General features: G+C 32.4%; 1 protein-coding gene across 11 annotated transcripts in view; it reads left to right on the forward strand.

Moving 5' to 3' along the window:
• The window catches only part of LOC126810779 (protein FAM13B), a 73,239-nt gene that overhangs the window by 28,458 nt on the left and 19,020 nt on the right, over positions 1 to 25,761 (forward strand). For 9 of the 11 annotated variants that reach the window (XM_050536035.1, XM_050536040.1, XM_050536043.1 and 6 more), the window contains exons 4-13: positions 16,169 to 16,370; positions 18,727 to 18,936; positions 19,318 to 19,501; positions 21,170 to 21,293; positions 21,458 to 21,553; positions 22,301 to 22,464; positions 22,723 to 22,773; positions 23,019 to 23,128; positions 23,612 to 23,654; positions 24,865 to 25,033. In XM_050536035.1, coding sequence (XP_050391992.1) covers positions 16,169 to 16,370; positions 18,727 to 18,936; positions 19,318 to 19,501; positions 21,170 to 21,293; positions 21,458 to 21,553; positions 22,301 to 22,464; positions 22,723 to 22,773; positions 23,019 to 23,128; positions 23,612 to 23,654; positions 24,865 to 25,033 — 1,353 coding nt within the window. Of the gene's footprint in view, positions 1 to 858; positions 885 to 14,865; positions 15,012 to 16,168; positions 16,371 to 18,726; positions 18,937 to 19,317; positions 19,502 to 21,169; positions 21,294 to 21,457; positions 21,554 to 22,300; positions 22,465 to 22,722; positions 22,774 to 23,018; positions 23,129 to 23,611; positions 23,655 to 24,864; positions 25,034 to 25,761 lie in introns of those variants that run through there. The other 2 variants (XM_050536042.1, XM_050536039.2) reach the window with 2 other exon arrangements.

Here is a 25,761-nt window from a genome sequence, read left to right on the forward strand (position 1 = left end):
ATCAAATTAGAAAGAGGATTATCAAAACACTTAGGTGGTGCTGACTTGGTTATATCGTCTGTAAATGATGCAGTGTTTAAAACCAAACTTTTCGGATGCATCATTGAATTGATGGTCACAAAAGATTGGTACATTATGAATTTACCAATTCTATTGCCGGCTCTAAAAATAACTTTAAAAAAAAAAAAGTAAGGGGCAAGGGTTATTGTGACAAAGCCAGTACCTCTTTTCAGAGAATCTCAGTAGCTCTGTAATTGGTCCTGGCTCAATAACTAGGCAGGATGGAAACCGTGCAACGAAAACCCACTGGTTGTCTCATAGATTGTCGTCCACATAAATGATCCTTCGGCAGTTTGAATTTGCTGTACAGGCAAAATTTCATTGATAGCACACTGCATGGTGTATTTACCATTTTTCCGCTACAGTGTGATGTGATATCCTGGGTTGTTTTTGCTAATAAATTGTGCAATATAGAAAATTATCATGTTTTCTAACTGGCAGTGTAACTGTGAGTGAAGAGTAAAATGTTACGGTGCACTTTGACATGCAAGTTTAATGACCATCCCTAACTTCAATGTAAATAAAACAGATAGAAAACTTGTAAACTAAATTTATTTTTGTTAGAAGTATCTATTTTTAAATTTCATAGGCTTGTCTTGTTCCGTGTTCTAGAAAAAATATTATTTGATGTCATTCAGTTTCTGATTCTTTTTTTGAAACCGGATGTCTGACATTGTATGTTTATAAAACAATGTGGTTTATTATTGAAACTGGTTAATAGTAACTGCATTTTGTAACTGACCTCTAATGTTCCCTGTTTTATTGAAATATTAATGTTGGTTGAATATTGTCTTCCAGAATTACTGATTGTATCAATATATAAGGTTAGTGTTGTTAATGTTATGTTTGTTGTCAACCAATTCCAGACATATAATACTTACTGCATGAAAATTAGTTGATATAGTCCCACAATATATTACATCTTATTTAGTTGATAGATTGGGTGCATTTAAAGTTAACAGTTATACTCCAACAATATCATGGGTCTTATTTACTTAATGCATGGAACTTAGTTGATAGATTGGGTGCATCATTTAAAGTTTAAAGCTATATTTCCACGGTATGTTAGACCTTTTTCCTAATCTGTTGTTATTAGAATTAAATTATAGTTTAAGGCCATACAACTAATGATTTCACATTGCCATTTAGACAAATATATTAATAATAATATGTACAGACCAGGCCAATCTTAATGAAGGTTTTTTATACGCCCAGATTTTCATGTGGACGTATATTGTCATCCCCCCGTCCGTCCACAATTGTTTGTGAACACTCTACAGGTCACAATTCTTATCCGATTTCAACGAAACTTGAAATATAGGTTTATCTCCCCAAGATCTCGGTTCCTTTCGATATTGGCATGTATTGGACTGTAACTTCATGGATTATGGCCCCTGATTGTACGAAAAATCACGTTTTTAGCTTGTGAACACTGTGTAGAGGTCACAATTTTTATCCGATTTGGTTTAAACTTGAAATGTATGTTTATAACCCACAGATCTCGGTTCCTTTCGATATTCACAATTTTCATCTGATTTTGATGAAACTTGAAATGCATGTTTATAACCCACAGATCTCGGTTCCTTTTGATATTCGCGCATATCGGACCATGACTTCCTGAATAATGGCCCCTGATTGTACGAAAAATCGTGTTTTTAGCTTGTGGACCCCATAGAGGTCACAATTTTTATCCGATTTAAAAAAAAATGTGTGAATATATCACCGTTACACCCTAAGGATGGTTGAGCTTGAATTTCGAAAAAATCAGACCGAAACTCACGGACAAAATGGCAGCCCCTCGTTTGCAAATAGTGTCAAAATATTGCGTATCAGGGTTGTGGAGCCTTTGGAGGTCACAATTGTCATCTGATTTTGATGAAATTTGAAATGCATGTTTATAACCCAAATATCTTGGTTCCTTTCTATTTTAGTGCATATATCGAATTGTAACTTCCCGAATTATGGCCCCTGATTTTATGAAAAATCGCGTTTTTAGCTTGTGGTCGCTCTAGAGGTCACAATTATTATCCGATTTAAAAAAAACGTTTGAATATATCACAGTTACAACGTCATTTTTTCTGAGGTTGAGTTTCATGAAAATCGGACCAAAATTGCCGAATTATGGCCCCTGATTTTACGAAAAATCGCGTTTTTAGCTTGTCGTCCCTCTAGAGGTCACAATTATTATCCGATTTAAAAAAAACGTTCGAATATATCACAGTTACAACGTCATTTTTTCTGAGGTTGAGTTTCATGAAAATCGGACCAAAAATTGCCAGACAAAATGGCCGCCCCTAGTACGCAAGTTGTGGACCCTCTAGAGGTCACAATTTTGATCCGATTTTGATGAAACTTAAAATGCAAGTTTATAACCCAAAGATCTCGGTTCCTTTCAATATTCGCACATATCAGATCGTAACTTCCTGAATTATGGCCTCTGGTTGTATGAAAAATCGCGTTTTTAGCTTGTGGTCCCTCTAGAGGTCACAATTATTATTCGATTTAAAAAAACGTTCGAATATATCACCGTTACATCGTAATGTTTGTTGACTTCGAATTTCATGAAAATCGGGCCAAAACTGCTGGACAAAATGGTTGTGGACCCTCTAGAGGTCACAATTTTGATCTGATTTCGATGAAACTTGATATACATGTTTATAACCCAAAGATATTGGTTCCTGTCGATATTTGCGCATATCGGATCGTAACTTCCTGAATTATGGCCCTTGATTGAACAAAAAATCACGGTTTTTAGCTTGTGGTGCCTGTAGAGGTCACAATTTTTATCCGATTTAAAAAAACGTGTGAATATATCACCATTACTCACTTAATATTTGCACATTTCAGGCCATAACTTTCTGGATTTTTGCCCCTGATTGTACAAAAAATCGCGTTTGTTTTTTTTTTAGCTTGTTCTCTAATCACATGTTGTAAAATGTGGGCGTATCCTGCCTGGCAGCCGCTGGTTTAATTCTCAGATGTGTTTAATTACATAATAACAGGCTTTATATTAAAACAGTAGACATTACTTAGATATATGTAAACTCTGCGATTTGTTGTGCCTTTGCTATAAAGATTAAAGAGAGGCTTGTGTCGACCTTACAATTGAAAGTAACTGGCTTTCAGCAATTGGGAGCAACTGAATGCAACTGAAAGAGGTTGACCTGTGTGCCTTTTACAACTCAAAGTAACTAGTTGCAATCACTTGCACATGTTTAATTTTCTGCAACTCGCAGCAACTGGCGTCAACCCTATTAAGATATATTTTTATCAGGGGAATATAGCTTTAATAGAAGTTATTTTGTTGAATTAATGACTATTGAGAAACTATTTAGTTAGTTACTAATATGATTTTTGAAAGCTTTTAAGTATATTATAGATCATAATCATGCGAATACATTACATGTATTCACAGCGAATTCTATGGATTATTCTTTAAAATTATGCATGTGCACGAAATACCAATTTAGTCTATCATTAAATTCATCATTTCTATAGCATATTAAGGAAAGGTTTGAATGGAGTGAAATGCTTGCTGTGGGCAATAACTGATTAAATAATAAAATGATATCTCTTAAATCAAATCTGGTTGTTTCTTGTCAGCATATCAAGCTAATTAGCATTTCTCTCTTCTTATCAAACATTTATTGTGTGCATGTTGATAAATTGTAATTGGTGTTACACAGAGGTACAGAATTATTTTTAAGCTAGTTTAAATCTATTTCCAATAATTTCCATTGAAAAAGTTGTCAGATCTCTTTCAAAGATAACACTCAGCTGCGGCTTAGTATTGTCTAAAACCTCTTTTTACTTTTTGGTAAATAGTAAAGACAAGAAACAAATGTTATCTCTTTAATATTCTCAATTATCAACTCCATTTAGTTAGAGTTTTATTTGCCTGTTCTGTAGACCTGTCAGAGCAGAACAGACGGATGTTAAGCCTCATTTCATTTCATTTCTGTTCTCTAAGATCAGAAGACTATTTCCACCATATCCCATCTTCATTAGCCCAGTTGTAGTAGGACATTAAACCCCATTTCATTTCATTTCATTTCCATTTCCACCATAACAATATGACATGAGTGAAGTGAAGATGAAATAATTTCTTGGGTTTTAGCAGAAATAGTGTGGGTTTTTTTCAACTTTCTACACAGAAATATGGATCCCTTGTACTAAGAAGATGATAGGCTTTATTTAAGCATAATACTTAGCCTCAGATTAGTGTTATTTTTTAAAGAGATTTTCCTTTTTATACGCCCACATTGAAATGTTGTTGTATATTGTCGTTGCCCCCGTCCGGTGGTCTGGCGTTCGCAATTGCTTGTGGATTTTCAACGATTTTCGATAGTTACTACCAGAGTTATGGCCCCTGATCTTTTTGAAATATCTTGTTTACGCTCTAGAGGCTAAAGTTAATATCCGATTGACGTTAAATTTATACACAGTGTTTTAGGTTATGAGATGCATAAGCCTATTGATTTTCAATGATAATTACTGCTAGAGTTATGGCCATTGATCGCTTTGAAATATCTTGTGGACACTCTAAAGGGTAAAGTTAATATCAGATTGACTTTAAATTAATACGCACTGTTTAAGGTCAAGATACGAAGAATCCTATTGATTTTCAACTATTTCGATAATTGCTGCTACAGTTATAGCCCTTGATCTCTTTGAAAAATCTTGTAGAAGCCATTGAGACTAAAGTTAATATCCGATTGAATTTTAACTTATGATACAGTGGTTAAGGTCATGAGACACAGAATCCTAATCTTTTCAACGATTTCCGATAATATATGCCAGAGTTAAGGCCCTTGATCACTTCAAAAAATCTTTTGGACACTCTAGAGGCTAAAGTTAATATAAATTGTTTATGGTCATGAGACAAACAATCAAAATAAATTCTAATGTTTTCTGATAATTACTTCATGGGTTATTACTTGTAATTAGATTTTCATGTGTAAATGTTCTCATTACTGACAAAATTATGCGACAACACTTGTTGACTGCCCGGATGACTTAGCTGCTTTGGGCGTATGTTTCGTTGCCTAGCAACACATCTTTAAGAGCCGTTGTGCAGGAATGGTGCAAAAACCAACAAGGTAGAACGAAATGGTTCCCCAAATTCCCTGAGCTGTGAATGATTAGCTTCCCTTTCTATTTTATTGGATCTTTAGGAAGAAATACCTCAAAGGAGCCAAATCTCTTTAAAAGTCACTTGATTGATGTTGTAGTTGAACTGTCTTCCGAAACCTGCATTCAATTCTTTACTCTGTAATGATTCAGTTTAAAGTTTCATAGAAGTTGGTGGTATTTCAGAAGTTTCTGTCTGTACGTCTATAGGGAAGTGTGTGGATCTTGGAGTCTACATAACATTTTAGCAGGTAATGCTAATTTAAAATGGAAGTCTCTTGTGTACCAGTCACACAAGACAAACACTGGATATTTCTATACTAGTTTGTCCTGTCCACAACTGCAGCTTGTGAAATGGACACTGACATGACAGTGTATCATCCTGAACTACTGTATCTGATATAATTAAATCAACCATTTATTTTGCATGAAGTTTTCAAAGTGGTTTAGTTTAGCCTCTTAGTACAGTAAATATTAGGGTGTTTTTTTACAAAATGGAGTCAAAACAGTCAACCCAATCTTTTGTCACATTTAATGGTCTGATAGTAAAAAACCTTACACAGTATATATATGTGAAATATAGTATTGTTTGGAGGGCACACACTATTTTCATTCTACAACCAATATATAATTTAATTTGGTGGAAAACCCCCCAGCCTATTTTATATATAGAGAGAAATAAAACATTTTTCAACTTTCAATATGACATTCAAATCAACAAATATTTAAATGGTTTAAAACATACTGCACAATGTCGGTTCAGTTTGAATTTCATGAAAATAGAACTGAAACTGCCGTTCCTTGTACACAAATAGTGTAAAAGTATGTAATACCAAGATTGTGGACCCTCTAGAAGTCACAATTTTGATCCGATATCGATGGAACTTTAAATTTATGTTTATATCACAAGGATCTCAGTTCCTTTAGATAATCATATCGGAACGTAACTTTGTGGATTATGGCCCCTGATTGTGGACCTGCTAGAAGTCATAATTTGTATTATATTTTTAAAACCATTTAAATATATCACTGTTACACCACAATGAAGGTTGGGTTCGAATTTCATAAAAATCGGACCAAAACTGCCGGACAAAGTGACCGCTCCTTTATGCTTACATGTAGATAATTATAATGAGGTAATGATTATGTCAGTATGTTAATTGGATAGTGATAAGATCAGAATAGTGTATGTTGGTCCATATGATGTTACCGGCCAATCAACTGGATTAAGGCTGTTATTGAAATATTGAAAAGTGTTTTCGGGTGCCTGATAGTGATACTTGAACGGTAATATGTCGAATAATTTTAATTAAATTGGTGTGAACTTGCCATAAAGTGTATATAGTAACTACTATAAGGATAAGTACTTAAAATTTAGTTCAGTCACTTGATGTGCTCTTTAAATAAGCACAGCTTGAAAAACAGATGTGCACCCAAACATGTATCAGTGTCAGAAAGTATTCTGAAAAAGGTAACACAAACCAATTACAGACGGTTTGATGGGATCAAATTTGACGAGTCAAAATGATGCATTTAATATTGAAATAAATTGATATATACCGGTACAATAATACAATATAAAAAAATCATCGTTTTATCCAACGTTTCGTCCATAATAATACTAACTTCATCAGGGATGAAGAATTAAATACAAAATGGCTGAAAGTCAGTTATGACCAGGGCTTCCACTTCAAATATTTTCACTGCCGGTCATTATTGATAACGCACGAAAACTTTGAAAAATAAATTCATATTTCATGTTTTTTATTCATGGTAGAGTATTGTGAATTCACATGCCTATACCACTTTGTCAGCATGGTGTCCACAAAAATTTATACATTGGACTTAAAAATGAAATATTAGTAAGGCTTATGATAATTATTTATTAATGAAATATTCCCTTTTGGCTACTTGAATAAATAGCTGAATTGGCCGTAGAAAAACCATTCCAGTAGCTCACACATATTAGCACGTGCTCTATAGAAAACACACTGACCTGGATAATTTTGAGTTGTAATACAATAACTTCGAAAAGAAGATAAATATATAATTATTCATGGCATATATCTCACATTTGTTGGTTTTATGGACCTAGATTTTATTTCTACAATTCCCACAAGGCTGTAATACCGCTATAAAAAAATTATCATGCATTTTTCTCCCAACACGTAGGTTTTTAAGGATTTCCATAATTTCTATGCTGTTTTTATTTAATATGACAGTTGGTTGGATTCGAAGAGCAGTATTTCATATTAATTGCCCTTTCTTTGAAGATCATAATAATCTCGTATACATCGTGCGTGACTGTAATAGCAGTGAACGCCTTTGTTCTAGAAAATTCTTATGGCGCGTGGACAATACGTGGGTGTTCGAACAGTGATTGACTAAGAATGGACCACTTCACGCCATTGATAAGATTCCCACATATCAATTAACATTTATCGTTCTAATGCCAGACACTCATCATTAATTATCAACACAACACTCAGTATAATCTGTTGACGACTATGTATACAACTCTACAACACCACTCATGAGATTATGCTGCTTCTATACGTGCGCATTATTCTGTACTGGCCAACAATTTCATAGTTACATAGTGGAGGTCGATGGTAGCCATGTTTGAAAATTGGGTTTTGAAAAAAAGGCTATTTTTTTCGGCGTGCAAAATGACCGATGGGTCAGATCTAGTTATGGTCATTTTCCATAGCCCTCGTTCCCAACTGGCATATACAGCCGACGTGAAACGCATGGTTATGACATTGAAATGTGGTTGTATGTTGTTGTCACCCCTGCCCAGCCATCGGTCCTTTGTCCAGAATTGATTTTCGATGCTCTACAGGCTAAAGTTAATATCTGATTGACTTCAAATTTATACACAGTGTTTTTTTATCATTGACTTTGGATAATTGTTGTTAGTGTTATGGCTCTTGATCACTTTGAAAAATATTGTGTACGCGCTAGATACCAAAGTTAGCATCCGATTGACTTTAAACATTATTATTCCAAGATACTAACCAGTGTTGGAGCTTTAATTTTATAAGCCATGGCTAGGAGACATAAGTTTCTTTTCCATTTGTTTTCTGTTCCAAGGGCACAATAATCTTGCAACAAGAATTCACTAAGATTATCACAAGGTGATAAAATTAGAAGCAGACATAAAACATGTTGTATATTACATTCCTACCATGACATTCTGGTGTTTTATAGATAAATGATAATTACTTGCAAAAGGTCTGGGAATTTGAACATTATACACAGTTTGAAACTCTTCCAATCTCCTATAAGTTTTGTTTACAGTAAATAATAAGAATGGGAGGTTCAAAGAAACTGTAAATCTTTATAACTGTTGTTGTATGAAGCTCTGTGTATACTTGATTCAGTACTTTTTATCATTAACCTATATAACAAACCCCTTTGTACTTATGTTTTACATATCTTTCAGTTTTTATTAGAGATAATTTTTCAAGGTTAAATATACAAACATGTGCACTAGAATTTATTAATGTTGTAGAAAGTTAACAATTTTTATTCTTCATAGATTTGTTTTTGTACACCCACCCATATTCAAATTACTTATGGCCCTTGTAGAAAGTTATCCATTTTTTTTCTTCATAGATTTGTTTTTGCGCACCCATATTCAAATTACTTATGGCCCTTGTTCAATTTGCAAAATCTTATAAACGATCTGCTTGAAATTGATATGCATTGTTCAAATTAGTGATGGATTAGTTAGCATCTGTGGGCCTAACCAACTTAGCATCTGTGAGCCTATGATTAGTTGCCTGGCAATCTATTTTGCTGATGATTGGGTTGATTAAGAACAGAATGGCGCAACAAATTTGTTATTGTAAGATTCGGGCATGAAGTGTGACAGAAGTAAATGTACCATATTATTTATTTGTACGACATATACACACATAAATTTGGTTTCGTTTCAAGGACAAAGTTTGATGTTTATTGCAACTGTTCTCCATATGTTATGTTCGTTATTGTACCAAATTATACAAATGGTCTATCCGGAAATCTTTATAATGGGCAAATTACATGTTTGTATAACCAAAAACACTACTGAAGTATTCAAACAAGTTTATACCCAAATGTTTCGTGGGGTTGTCAGTTTAAAATCCAAGCGATGCTACATATACGCCTGTAAAATGTGTTCAGATAATTTTAGCATATAGCTTAGAAGTGATATCATTTGTTCTAAAAATAGTAACCATAACCTGCCTTGTACATGACAACCCCCTGCTTATAGCTAATTAAAGCAATAGTTTAGGAGTTTGGAGCTTTTAGCAGGTAATCTTGTGTTTTCCATATAAAAACAAATACACTATCAATGAATGAGTAAGATTAAAGATATATATATCTACTTTACATATTCTGAAAAAAATAAAGTTGGGATAGAATGCAAATTTAATATATTTAATTTGAAATGTTTGTTGAGGTTTATAAATCATGTAACCCACACTAAAAATGAAACATAATTGAAAGTAGGACCTAATACATTTGCATAAAAGATTTTATACTCTAGTTTTGGACTTAGTTTTTTGTTGTGAACATATATTCCAGGGTTGTCTTATATTGTTATTATCATCCAATTGATTTGAAATTTATACACAGTGTTTATATTGTCTTCGCCCCCGTCCTTCCGTTCACATTTTGTTCGTGGACACTCTATTTTATAACCCAAAGATCTCACTTTTTTTCAAAATTCAAGCATTTCGGCCATAACTTTCAGGATTATGGCCACTGATTGTACGAAAAATCATGTATTTAGGTTATCCCTCTCGAGGTCACAATTTTTATCCGATTTTAAAAACCGTTCAAGTATATCACCGTTACATGACCTTATGTGGGGTTGATTTTGAATTTTGTGAAAATATATTACTGTCACACCCTAATGATGGTTGAGTTTGAATTTTGTGAAAATCAGACTGAATCTGCCCGACAAAATGGCTGCTCCTTGTACGCAAATAGTGTAAAAGTATGTAATACCAAGGTTTTTGATGAAACTTAAAATGTATGTTTATATCCCAAAGATCTTGGTTCCTTTCAATATTTGCACATATTGGACTGTAACTTCCTGGATTATGGCCCCTGAAAAATCGTATGAACTCTCTAATGGCTAAAGTTATCATACAGTTGACTTAAGATTTATGCACATTGGTTATGTTCAAAAGAAGTCTATTGATTTTCAATAATTTTTGATAATTTGAATGATAAGACAGAAAACTTAATTTGAATTTAGATAAGAGAAGGCGAAAACGTTGCATACAACCAAAATTCTCCCCCCGCACATTGCACAAGTAACCATTGAAATAAAATTTATCCTAAAGTCTCACAATGACAGAATTGGTATTAAGACCAGATTTTAAACCCCACCCCAGTTCAAATCACATACTGAATAAACATATATGTGAGAGATTTGTTTAAAAGGCTAGTTCACAACCCGCCATAGGTGCTACTATGAGTTGTCTACGGGGGAATTTTAGTAAACCCGTGCATGGACTTGCACGTCACTTGTGGGTGTTCCGACACCATAGAGGATCACTGACTGGCCGTAGAGACTTTTGGTCCCGCACATAAAAATTTTCACCTGATTTCTAGTGGCTGGTCTGCGAGGTACCAAACCGTACGACCCATGCGTGTCAAAACATGTACGGCGGGTTGTGAACTAGGCTTAAAGGGATAATAACACTCTTGCTGGCTTGACAGCTCCAGAAAATAAAAAATAGCCTTATTCTAAGTACTAGATGTGTTAGTGTCCTACCTGTTGTGTATATTATCCATTAAATCCTATTTTACTTGTTCAAAGGGTTCAAAAATATTTTTAAATCCAAGTCACATTTGAAAAGCTTTACGTCAGGCTTTTCAAATCATTTAGTTGAATTTTTCCAATTTTTTAAATTAGGTGTGTTAAGATGAAATTTGTATCATCAATTAATTGGAATATTGCAAAATAGTACAATTTGTTGACCAGAATAAAGATTGGGACATATTATTCAGTTACAAGAAGAGTGGTATTGAGCCTTTAAGCAAACGAGGATTAGGAGTAATATCGTATTAAATTGTTACATTTTATATTTACCCTTGAACATACGTATCCTACTTATTTGTTATAGTCATTTCATAGTGACCTTGATTACCAGCTAATTCTGAGTACACATTTTAATTTTACAATTTTACATCTCAAATGTTTCTAAATTTAGAAAAAAAAAGGACATTTAAGAACTTTAGTTTTACCAAGTGAATGAAAGAAATATGAATTCATGTAGCCAAAATATTTTCAAGGAAAGTTTTGGGGGTCATTTACGTGTATAAATTTTACCATAACTGCCATTGTGTAGTATAAATGTACTTATTGTACAAATAATTTGAGTCTATAAAGTTTCATTTTTGTGATCATTGCAAATATGATAACATACTTTTAGATCAATTTGAGTCTATAATTTGACTTGGTGTGACCATTTCAAATATGATATCATACTTTCAGAGAATAAGTTTAGATGGTCAAACTATGACCTTGTTCTACACAAAGCAACATGTATTTAATTGAACTATGAAATTGATATCATACTTTCAGATGGATATAATTTTTAATTGGACTGAAAAATTGTTGTGTTTCCTGTTTAAAATTCCTTTAGAAAAAACAAGAATACTTGTCATTCTTTCACACACATTTATGACACGTGTTAGGGTTTACTTTTATCTGTTTTGACTTTAAAATACCTGAAAGTATATGTGACAAGAGTGATTGGGTTAGTGATATGAATGACACAATACCCTCCCATAGTATATTGTGCAATACATAATCAAAAAATGTTCAAATTTTTAACAATGCAACTTTATCTGCTTTTTATTTGATGTTGAGGTGTTAAGAGATTAATTCTAGCATGACATGGTTATTTACGTGGCATGTTAATCATAAAATATGGATTATTGACTCAGTTATTCTTAATAATTAATGGACTTGGCAATCCGATTGTGTGTAAATGAAATAAAATGGGGGTTTAACATCCTACTTTTCTGCATCGAGTGGGCTAATGAAGAGGGCATACGCCATGCAGTGAGCAGTGAGGGACATTTTGCCTGGACAGCTGCTCTATGGCCTCATAGAAAAATAGCATGTTTTATTTTTGGGAACAATTTTGTTTGGAAGTATTTTTAGCTGATGAAACAGAAAGTGTGGGTTATGCCATCCATTACTCAGCATTAGTCATTATGACATATTACATCCTGGAAAGGAAAATTAAGCATTGTTTCTTGAGAAATATTTTGTTAGTAAATTGTTGTCTTTATTTGTTCTATAAGAAGTATTTTTAAAGTGAAAGTGTTGGTTTTACCACTAGTAATTATAATAACATAATATTACATCTTAACATTGTTTCTAATTCTAGAATAAATTGTACTGTACTCTTGGTCCGTTCTGTAAGAAGTATTTTTAAAGCGAAAGTGTTGGTTGTACCTCTAGTCATTATAACATATTACATCTTAGCATTGTTTCTAATTCTTGAGTAAATTATAGTCTTTATCCATTCTGTAAGCTTACTTTATAAATAATTATAATTAATTAAACAAGGTGTAATCTATTGATAAGGTTATTACTCCTATACATGTATATAATCTATTTACAATAGGATTAGGCATTATTTATTGATAGAGATTACTAGATTTAGTGGAAAGTAATCAATACACTGGTCTTATACTTTAATAGAATTAGGTCAACCTTTAGACCTACATGTTCAGTTAACATATATTATGAATCATGAATATGTACCTATAATGCTTTGATTTGATTGTTATGCATGCTATGGATCAATTATTCTTGTTGATAAGAATTATATATGTGGCGGCTGTGGCCTAATTGTTGAAATCAATCGCCAGTATTAATAACTTAAATTTCCTTTATAAGCACTGGATAAATTTGTTTTAAAGAAGTATTCGAGTTCTGGATCTGTTTTCAAAAAGATAATTTGGAGACCTAGATCTGTTGGAGGGCTGGATATGTTGGTAAAAAAAATAGTCTTTGTTTTTTGCGTTATTTGAAATGAGATTGTATACAATAATCAACAAACACTTGTGTCAAAAATTAAGCTGGTCATTGCTACAATTTAATAATTTGGTAGAGTGTATGGTAATTTTGAGTATGGTATTATATCTATTTTCTTGGTGAGGATAAAAGCATTCTGTATGAGGAAGGTTATGTCTTGACATTTATTCCTTGTAATAAAATCTTTTTGTAGTATAGATGTCATGAAAATCGTCACCAGTTTTTTATCGCAACATATTTTTGAATGACAATTGCGAATTAAACATCCCCAACTTAATGAAATGGTGTGGATACTGTGTAGCAGTCCCAAATTCCACAAGAGGGTCAAATTAAAGGAATTAAATGCCAAAATATAAAGAAAAGGTTTCAGAAAATGTTGACTTCAAATATTGAGCTGTCTGAAAACATTCATCAAAATTGCTGAACCGAGTTACGTAACTCCCAGTCCTGATAGATAATCGTGTAATCTGATAAACTGGACCATCTCACTAGACCAACCTTTTGGAATTGGTTATCCAGACACTACATCTAGCTGGATAAACCTGTGTAATCACAAGTGAAACAGGTCCATTTGTATCCCTTAAAGAAGTATTCTAGAGTTTCATATAGTTTGAATGAAACTAGGATAAACATTTCATGAAAATACAAGTTTTATTCATAAAAATATATTTCTAAAACAGCTCCTTTAACGCATTGAAAAAAAATGTACGTGGATGTTACCTCCAAGCAGTCTTTTTACCTGAAGACGTAAATTATGATTCAGAGTATAACGGACATCAAAACATGTGGACAGTTGTCTAAAAGGATAGTGACTGTTTATCCTGAATACACAAATCATGTTGTTTTAAGAGTGAAAAATGTCAATTTGTACCAAGTTTAAACACTCCGCTAGTACAGGTACATGAACTTAAATTTTGTTTACGATTTGACTGTACAGAGTCTTCTAGCTTCTATGAGGATGCTTAGTATTGTTGTTTCTTAATAGCCATTGTAACATATTGCCAGTCCAGGTAAGACAAATAGCTTTACCTTGATAATTGTCTATCGCTCTGCAGAACCAGGAAATGATTTTGAAACTGCGTATTAGAATTTGTTTTATTTGACAAATAGCCAAAATACTTAATTGAGAATTTATTTAATCTACCTTTAAATTTATGCATGGAGAATATTTGTTTTTAAATACATAACTCAATTGGACTTTTGATTTAAAATTTGAAAGACAGACAAATAGATTCCCTTGAGAAATGAATTCTTTAAACATTATGATGAATATACCAATTGAAAAAGAAAGGAGTGACTATTATTTCTTTTGTTTTAGTAAAGGCAACTACTTCTAGTATGTCTTATCCACACATGCCTTTTAACTAGATTAATGGGTGGGTGTATTGGCTAGATATCACTATACAGTACAGAGACTATTCTACATACAACATGTATTGACATGATATTAAATAACTCCTGTCAGAAATTTTTCATTTCCTAGTGTGGGTTATGTCTGGTGACACTAGTGTTTCATGAAATGAAGTGCAGAGCCATACCTCAGTAATTTACCCATGTCCACAGAAGTGATTCATTATTACATGTGGAGCTCCTTGTTTAAGTCCAAATTTGGCTTGTCTGTGAGAAATTAATGAAATTGAAAGTGAAAAACAATGACTAGAGAGGAGATTATTGCTGACAGATATTTCTTGTGATTTTCTGGATTATTGTCTTTTTTAAATAACAGACATTTGTTTTTTTCTATTTGGATATAATGCGAATTTTAAAGGTATATTATTTATATTTTATATTTTAAGAAAGATTGAAATAAGATTTTATTTTGTCATGGATATATTTGTTTCATACTTACAAATACAGAATGGTTTTCGGAAAAAAGAATTGTTTTGTCTTTTTATCGTACAACATGAAAGTTGATGATCAATTGTTGATAAGTGAATTTAGGTTAATGTCACAGAAGCAGATGCTTTCATTATTTATCAATACAAGAGTTGGCATACCTGTGTAACAGAGTGTTACATGTAATTCTACTACCTGGTTTTTGAAGTACATAATGGATTTTAAAGTAGATGACGCACAAAGCGCATTCATGCAATTACAGCAGGAATATCTTATATTCACTGACATACATGTAGTGTGAAGATCAACAGATTATATGTTAAACAGATTGCTATTTATATGTGTGTAATAGGATCTTGTTGTTTGGACAATTATTTATGTTTCATTTCAATAATTCTCAATAATTTAAAAATTACTTTGTTTTATTAGGAATAATATGTGTTGATTATTTGTATTTTTATAGTAACGATATCTGTTAAATATTTGTATTATAGTAACAGTATCTGTTAAATATTTGTATTATTTTATTATGTATTATTTAGGAGTGAGATGTTTGGTATTATTGATTGGAATATTAGTCTTGAATATTCTTGTTTGAATTTAACCCCAAATGTTCAAAGAGTGTTCAGAGGATTAGATAGACTGCTCGAATGTTTGTGAACGCCTTTCCCACACTCTTCAACACCCTGCATGAACGAAAACAAATGTTTATAAATCTTAACTGAAATGCACAAATTAATTCAAGAAGCATCCAGGCAATTAGAAATAAATGAATAAAACTCAGGGATCAATTTTGTATTTAATGTGATATTGATATCTTTCATAAAAGCTTTTAGTCCATGTAAACAATTATGGTCTTTATATAATTATATTTGATTGAATTTCAATGTATGGTCAGGTATATTTATGAAAAGATAAAATAATCAATAATTATCTGAACCAGGAATTTACTAGGATAGACTGATCAGAATTTCAATCAAGAAAATTGAATTCTTTAATCCACTCACTGTATTTTTAGTAACAGGGTAATTGGTAGTATTCTTTGAGTCTAATTTACTTTCATGTATTCTATTTTTTGTCTATTTTTAGAGCACTGATAAAGGATCAAATGTCACCTCCCATATGGACAGAGTAAAACGATTAATTAGTCCTGGTACTAAGAGGAAATTGATTGGAAACACAGCAAACCGAACTTTTTGTGTATCTCTGGATGAGTTGGTTAAAAGAGCATCAGAAGGATGTCGTGTACCTATAATTGTAAAGAAAACTTGTGAATTCATTGACAAAAACGGTAAGGAAAACAAAATTATTAATAGCAGAACCAAAACACAACAGTGAACAGATGCAAATTGGAAGACCATGAGACAAACACACAGACACCTGTAAGACAAAACACTGACATTGCACTAGAGGGGAACCTACTTGACACTGAATCCATTTAATTTATATTCTCAAAGCAATGATAACAAGCATTTTCAGCTTATCAATCATTGCCACTCTTGATAGTACTTATGGGCCATTATTTACTGGATATAAAGGTGGTGTTCCTTGAGAAAATCTGTTTCCACATGTATCCTACTTTATCTGTAGGTGAAATGTAAAGACTGAACACATAGGAAGAAAACTAATCAGATAAACCACTTCACCATAGTAATGGTTAATAAGCTTTGGAATGCACACTTAATTTGAAACCTTCAACTATTTTGCTATAAATAGATTCTGCCAAATTTAAAAATCATTCAGTATGCACTTTAAAAGATTTTACCAGTCTGATTTAATCCTAATGATATTTCTAATGTTATTTTCAATTTTCCAATAGATAAATTATATGTTCTTGCCAAGAACAGCATCTTCTGAAAAGTAATTTCAATTATAGAATTCAATTTAGATTTTATTAGTTAAAACTTTATGAACTTAAAGCCCATCCTGTAGTAGGTCCTACATGTCTGTTGAATTTTGGCTGTCATTCAAATATTTTCTCCATAGTAAATATCAGAAATACCACTATCTTCATAACAATATTTTCATAACATTTTCAGTACTTTAGATGTGATATTTGACAAAACCTTGCTCTCTTTATCATTGTTATTGAATTGTACATTATGTAAATACGCAGTGTACCTAATGATGTGGGGAAAGCCTGTAGGTTAAAGATATTTTTAACCAGTATGGGTCATAAAACAGAATGTCAGCTTATTTACTCTTGAAATACCAACAAATCATGTTCTATTATTTACATATGTCCACGGTTTTGTTTTTCCGTCCCAAAAGCATTTTATATGTTAATGGTGTTCTGATGTTTCACACATGATTCTGCACCTTTTTTTATACCAGTGTTATTTGATTCGATGTAAACCTGTAATATTGAAATTAAATCAAATCACCCAATGTCATTTTTACAGGATAGAGGTAATTTTTATATTTATTTCCTGATATAATATCTGCATCTAGAACTTAATTTTTTCTAGTTGTCCCCTGCCTTTTGAGGAAAGTAGGGTACTATTAAAATGTGTCTGTCCGTCACACTTTTTGGGTCACAATAACCCTCCTTCTAATTGAACTAGAGTGTACAAACTTAATTTGGGTGTTTATTAGGTGATTGCCTTGAAGGAGTTCGAAGATGAGCATTTTCTGCTTAGGCTAAGCAGAGATAAACAATTTAATTGATAACGATAACTTTGGTTCTAATTGGTTGAAACTCAGAGTATAGATTCATTATATATCAATATCTTGACTAAGTTTGATGATTAGAATTTTCTGCTAAGGCTAAGTAGTGATAAATAATTTCATTGGTTAAGACTTTGGAACATAACAACTATGCTTTTAATTCATTGGTTAAGACTTTGGAACATAACAACTCTGCTTTTAACTAAAGTAGAATGGTTAAACTTGGTGTAGATGTTCAATCTGATTAAAATACAGATCTATATTTCATTTCGGTTTTTTTATACTTTCGATGGACTACACTACATGAAGATCTGACCGGTTGCAACGATAGGTCGCGTCAGAGGTCATACAAGCGGCTTTTGACCCTATGATGTCAGACATTTGATTAACCAATCAGCATTGATGTTACTAGTGGATTACCCACAGTTCCGTGCAAAACACGCCTAAAGCTCGCTGTAACAGATCGTTTCATTGGCTAAGCCCTCACAATATTCAGAACACGTCAATGATATCAACTCTTCCAGATCCTAGTGTAGTAAAGACAAGTAAAATGAAATTTTGAACTATAAAAATGAAACGGAATAGGATCTGTGTTTTAATCAGATTGTGTAGATGTTCATTAGGCGAATATCTTGACTAAGTTCAATGATTAACATTTTCCGCTAAAGCTATGCAAAGCTAAGCAATTTCATTGTTTGATGTATTGGGACAAGATAACTTTGGTTCCAACTTATGGAGAGTGATGAAACTTAGTCTATAGTTTCACTACCAAGTACTTCATAACCTTGACTGAGTTAGATTGTGAACATATTCTGCTTAGACTAATATAGATAATCAGTTTGATTGCTGGATACTTTTCAGAAAGATACATATGTGCTTTTAATTAATATCTGTCATCTATTTATTTCGGGATTGGGGCAGGGGACATCAGCCTCACTGTTGGCTTGTTTTTTTCTAAAAGCAAGTATATTATTTTGTAGGTTTGGATCAAGAAGGGATATTTCGAGTTAATGGCAGTGCTAGAATTGTAGATAAAATCAAATCATCATTTGATCAGACTGGAGATGCTGATCTGGAGGAAGATCATGATGTCATGGCAGTGGCTAGCACTCTTAAACTGTTTCTACGTGAAATGACCGACTCGACTATTCCCGAACGAATGACTAATCAATTTGTTGATATCTATGAAGGTAGGATTTCAAATTAATATCAATATCTATGCATTAATTTGGCTATCAGGAGTACTGTTTCAAATTGTATACAGTTTCATAAATGTCTGTCCAGTTGTATTGTAAAGAGGACCTTCAAAAGATTTTTTACCCAGCATGTAAGGTTGTGCTGGCTTATTTATATCTTTGTAAGTACTATATAGAATGGAACTATTTCTGGATTAATAGAAATTATAGAGATTCAACTTTCACAATATTGTACTGTGCAATTGATTTAAAATCCCGCAAATGACATTCAGCAGCATTGAGTCTCAAATTTGACAGTAACTGACCTGATATCCTGTTAATTAAATGATTAATTTGAAGTCATTAGTGAGTTCAGACATGTGATTTCCCTTTCAGCTAATCAAGTTGACAGTGTCAGATGTATTCAACAATTAAAGGTGGCATTGAAAGAACTACCACTCAATAATTATAACTTGTTGAAGTTTTTAGCTCAGTTTTTAGTCATAGTGGCTCATCATGAATATCTTAATAAAATGAACTCCATGGCTCTAGGAATTGTGTTTGGTCCTAATTTGTTCAGGTAAGCTAGTCCTTTTAATTTCTGGTTTCAGAAAAGAATGAATCGGTTTGTCCAAGATTTTCACGCATGCTTTTATATTTGGCCGATAATCTTTTGCCTTTTATAATCCAAAAACAGTAGTATTATAAACTATAGTTTGTATTGCTTGTGATATCACCTTGATGGAAGCGGTTGTTAAATAGGCCTATTTCACACTCACATTAAACAAAATGACTACTGCTATTAATAAGCTTGGCAAGATAGGAAACTTTTATATCAAATTGAAGTAGACAATTGATTTTGGTATTAATAGTTGCAGGACATGTATAGTCTTGGAACACTTCCAGTGAATTTTATCGTGCCGTCTCATTTTTATTCTATCTCTGTGATTATTATCAGTTAAACCTCGTCCACCTCTGCCATTTGGAATAAATCTTATATCGATTTGAACGTCTGCCATTTTGATTAAAGGAGAAGTCCCAGATATCACAAAGTATCCATTGATACAAGTGGGTTTAAAAGTATGCAAATCAAATTTTAAATATTACTAAGCTATAAAAGAATTCTGGCCCTTTGCCTATTTATACATATTAATTGAGTAATTTGATGACTTGCAAAATTATGCTAACTAAATATGCACTTTGACATTTAACATTTGATGTTTTTAATGTTATCCAAATTGAACCTTGTGTGTGTAATCTATTTTTAACTTGATAAATGTGATAGATTATAAAGAAACACCATGTTAATAATGACTTTTGGTTATATTGTGGACATTACGTGATGGTGTATTGTTAGTAATGAATAGCTCTATAAAGGTCATGAATGTTTGATTACTAGTTTACTCTACTACAGTATGTACTCTGCACCATTTCCTTGTCTCTAAATTATATATAACCTTAATCTGATGTTTTTACCATCTTGTCATCAGGTGACAAATAGCAGACGTGAGTAGCAGACACAATTGCTCAATAATAATGAATAATTCTTACTGACATGATCCTATTATGTATTACATTAATCAGCAGATTGATTTGTTGAGTAACCAGGATGTATGGCTACCTCTGTTTAAGTGCACAAACACCAAAACTGTTGAATAGCCAATCTATAGCTATTTTTAAGAAAATATTGGAAAGCTGTTTATTTTTAAAGGCTTTATAATGATCTACATTTACCTACATTTACTTCTTACTATGTTCTTGTATATTTCTTCTGTGTTGATTATTTATCTTTTATAATCATTTGTTTTAGTTTAGATACTTTTATCATTGAATGAGCAAATTAGATTGTTTTGAAATTTGAGATCAACATGTCAAGTTATTGCTGAGATGTAGCTGTTTTAACTTTCAATTTATATGAGCCATGCACATTCTTTAAAAGTTTAGTGTGCTCAGGTGCAACATACCTCCATAGTTGAACACTTTTTGGTAACTTTATTTTAAATTTATTTTCTTGGTGAGAAGAGTGATAATTCCTCTTTAATACTGAGTTCAGGGCAAAAAAACTCTAGAAGCCTAAAGTTTAGGACAGAGCCAGTTGTTTTTTGGTTGTCTACTGGAATATCAATATCCGTGGTAATCTGTTATATATAGGTAATCTTGTAAAATCCAATTTTAGATTATTACATGTTAATTGTCCCTGGTAGATAATAATAATACATATTTATATATCTATTTACTTATCCTTTAGATGTGGTCAAGGATTAGATGGATTAAAGGATCAAGGTGTTATTAATCAGATTACTGCCAAGTTTATTACAGATTATGATACATTATTTAAATTGGACTATGAAGACTCACCTTTAGTCCTATGGGTAAGAAAAAATTTCAGTAATTATATCTAAGCCTGTTACATTACCCAAAACTAGTATAATTGGATTAAGTAATTAGTTAGTTTGGTTGTATACATTAAAATAAAATGGGAAACCAATACAATTGGTGAATGATTTCTATTGTTTTTTGTTTGTTTTTTTTTTAGGAAAAACGCAGACAGAAAGTTGCCCCACCTCGGCCTCCACCTCCAAAGTTAAGTGTACATATTGAAGAAATGAGACCTGTTCCTTCTCCTAGAAAGGTAGAAAATATGATTATTTATATAGCTTTATTATGGGTATTAAATGAACGGTTGTTTTAATCATATGAAACCAGTTCCTTACCTGGGCTGTCTTAATAAGCCTGAATGAAGCGGAATAGTAGGAGGTTAAATAGGATTAATATGTAGCTTTAATGTAGGTTTTAAATGAAAAGTTTGTATTATTTGATATATTTGTTTAATAATCATATGTCAAAGTCAGATCTGATGACACACAACAGATGTCGCAATTTAATTTCCTAAAATAATTTAAAACTCTGTCTGATGCAATCAAAACCAGTCATTGAATATAGCCAGTGAGTTGAGCAACCTAATCTTGAATACTTTTGATCTTGTAACGGCAATTGACCTTTATTTATTATTGATAAATTTGACAATGTTGATTTCCATCTGTAACATTATGATATTGCATCAAAACTAAAAATGTTGTGATATGTGACATATAGTGATAACTGATTGTATTTTTCTACAGAATAAAATGAGAAATATGACTGGGTCAGCAAGTATTACATCACCTTGTGATTTGTGACATTGAATTTTACCACAAATAAGATGACAGTTTCAAAAGGCCATTGCATCAAGGTTAAATGCCTTGTGATTTGTAATAACTAATTGTATTTTGCTGCAGAATAAATTGAGAATTATGATAGGGTTAACAAGTATTACATCAAGGTTAGAAACCTTGTGATTTGTGACTTGTGGTTGATGATTGATTTTATTTTGCTACAGAATAAGATGAGAAATTATGAGAGTAACCAGTATCAAGATGACTGGGATACAAGTGATGACTCTATTGGTGCAGTACCTTCTATAAATAACATACCGGCCAGTCCCAGAACATTAGCTAGTGATGACGAGTTTGGTGGACGCGCGTCCCCCTTTGCTTTAGATAGGTTAGTCTTACTATTAGATAAATATAGGTGGATGAATGGATGTAAATAGATAGATGTTACATATTTTCATTACTATTTTAATTCTAGATTTTTTATTTTAAATTTCACTTTAGACCATGAAAAGACATCTTAAAAGTCAAGAACAATTATGTGGATACTCTGAAGTCTCATGAATTGAGATTATGAATTTTATTAAATGCGTTTTAATTAATTATTAGGTAATTGTGTTGTATATATAGTTATATTTTATATTGACAGTGAAGGATACAGTATGATTGAATCTCCTGTTGTTACAGCCAGAACTTCAAGGTATATCTATTATATACTATTACTATAGACATAGTTGTCTGTGGCATAGCATACATGTAAATTATTGAGCACAACTATGCAAATATTTAGTCTGCCTAATTATCAGCATGCTAGCACACCTTTGGATTTTGAAAAGGACAGTGCCCCGAACATGTTTTCTGGGCATTTCCATTTTTATACGTCTACATTATTTTTATCCATGTTTCTCAGAAATCTAACTGACTTTATATTTGATTTTAAAACAGAGCTGTAGAGAAAGCTATCAGTGATACTATTACTGGTTTAATGATGTTTGGTGATGATGATTTTAGTGTTAGTCCCGAGAAAGATAATTTATCATTTGCTACTGACTCAGGTATTTATTATTGTAATATTCAATAATATCATAAAATAAATTAGGTTAATATATACTGGCTTTTATTGATTAGTCAATACTTGATTGGAAAGCATGTGAATATATCGGTTTGCAGAACATACTAGGTTGGTCTAAATGTCAAGTGTGTGTGCTTTAGACCTTAAGGTCTGCCCTTCAGTAAAGTGTCATGGTTTCGATCCTTCAATTGGGCCTGCCTAACCTTGTGGGTTTCTTATGCATCCTGTAGTTTCCTCTCACTGCTGAAGACCCCAAATTGTTCAAATAAAAATCTAGCATTTGGTAGTCCCAAAATGACCTTGTTATGTTGAGTGGACATTATACCCCAGTTGTTACATTAAGCTATAAATAGTTTTATAGTTAAATAGATATTTATAATGATTTGACTAAATGATCTTAAATGATCAATCCCCAAGATTAAAATGCTGAATCGTGTCATAATAATTTACATCAATATGATTTCAGATGTTAATTCTCAAGGCCAGTCTTTCTATGAAAAGGATGATTGGTAAGTTTTAGGTTAATCATTCTCTGTGTTGATTTGACTACAAAGTTACATCAATGGAGTTACAAAGTTACATCAATGGAGTTCGAATGAAATGTTGTTGTTTGAAGATTTTTTTTTTTTGTCCCCCGCCTTTCGAAGAAAGCAGGGGACTATTAAAATGGGTTCGTCCGTCTGTCTGTCCGTCCGTCCGTCCGTCCGTCCGTCCGTCTGTCTGTCCGTCTGTCTGTCCGTCACACTTTTTGGGACACAATAACTCTCTTCCTAATTGAGCTAGAATGTTCAAACTTGGTATATGTGTTTATTAGGTCAATGCCTTGATGGAGTTCGAAGATGAGCATTTTCCGCTTAGGGTAAGCAGAGATAAGCAATTTGATTGGTTGATGCTTTGGGACACGATAACTCTCTTCCTAATTGGGCTAGAATGTTCAAACTTGGTGTATGTGTTGATTAGGTCAATGCCTTGATGGAGTTCGAAGATGAGCATTTTCCGCTTAGGGTAAGCAGAGATAAGCAATTTGATTGGTTGATGCTTTGGGACACGATAACTTTTAATTGAGCTAGAATGTTCAAACTTGGTGTATGTGTTTATTAGGTCAATGCCTTGTTTATTTTGATTCTATCTGATAGAGAGTGATGAAACTTAATGTATACTTAATAATCAGTTTGATTGCTGGATACTTTTGAAAAAGATAAACATGCAATTAATTAATATATGTCATCTATTTATTTCGGGATTTCAGCGGGGGACATCAGCCTCACTGTTGGCTTGTTTTGTTTTTTTTTTGCTGCCCTTGCTGCCCTGACTTAAATCAGCAGCACATGACTCATTATTATGGAAAATTCCACTGAAGATTTGATTTATGGTCCCATCGTTCAAGTCTTTGACAGAAGACAATGAAATGTTCAAATTAGTACAGTGTCATGAGATAACTTGTATTTCCATGGACTGGTGACCAGTTTACTAGACCCTATTTATTTGAAACGGATTTCAATTTTATTGTAGTATAATTTTGGACCAATGTTACAAAGATATATTACACATATTGTAATTGTTAACATGAATATTCATGACCTTTATATGAATAGTAATGAGTTACATTGCAAAGCAAGCAGTTGTCTTCTGTACATCCAATATGTTGTAATAGTGTATGGCTGTTGAAATAAATATGAATAGATATATAGCATTGTAATTATTATTTTTCTGTGACAGTGATGAAACATTAGGTCCAAGTATACAGATAACAGATTTAATTAATCAGTTTGAGAATCATGATGATACTTATGGTGTAGCAGACGTTACATTTGATAATAAAACCAAACAACGACCAACTTCTACAGCTTTTGAATTTTTTGAAAGTAAAGGTGTTGTAATAGTACAGGTAAATAGATTTTATTCTCTGTAAATTGATGTGAACTCATTTGAACTCTTAAATTCCTCACTCCATGTTAGTTCAACACTATTACTTCACAATCAAAATATTGTTTTAAGTTCATCAATATATGTATAAGGTTAATTGTTTTCCAGTTGGTATTTTTAAAGAAAGCAGTTTGTTTTTCAAATAAATATTTGTTACGACTTTTATTGTAATTGGGAAAAGATTGCTTCATTTAAGGATTTAACCATTTCAAATGTTAATGTCTAACTGCAGCCATGTAAAAAGTAACAAAATTTTAAAATCTTGTGCGATTACTTCAGACTAAAGACAGGGACCATAAGGTTATGTTTTTAGTTCCCTTAAGAGACCATTTCTTTTTCGACATACAGAATTGTGTGCTATATTATGATTACCTTGCTCTAAGAAATATAAAGTGTTTTATTCAGCGACACAAAGTTTGCACCTAGCAAGAGTGAGCTAAATGCTAGAGAACTAGGTAGCTTACCACTGTGTCATGTCATGGTATTTAGTGTGACCCTGAGTGATATATATATTTACATACTTGATATTTATAATGTAATATTTTTATGAAATAAATGTGCCTTGTGGGTATATGTTAGATATCTGCAAGTAATTTCCTGAAATTGCGTATATATTTAGATCTTCTTTACTAAGGAAGTCTCATAACTATTTCGTTATAAATGCAATATTTGGGGGGGGGGGGAATAAAA

This window comes from Patella vulgata, chromosome 2 (genome assembly GCF_932274485.2).
Source record: "Patella vulgata chromosome 2, xgPatVulg1.2, whole genome shotgun sequence".
In the NCBI taxonomy this organism is placed as follows: domain Eukaryota; kingdom Metazoa; phylum Mollusca; class Gastropoda; family Patellidae; genus Patella; species Patella vulgata.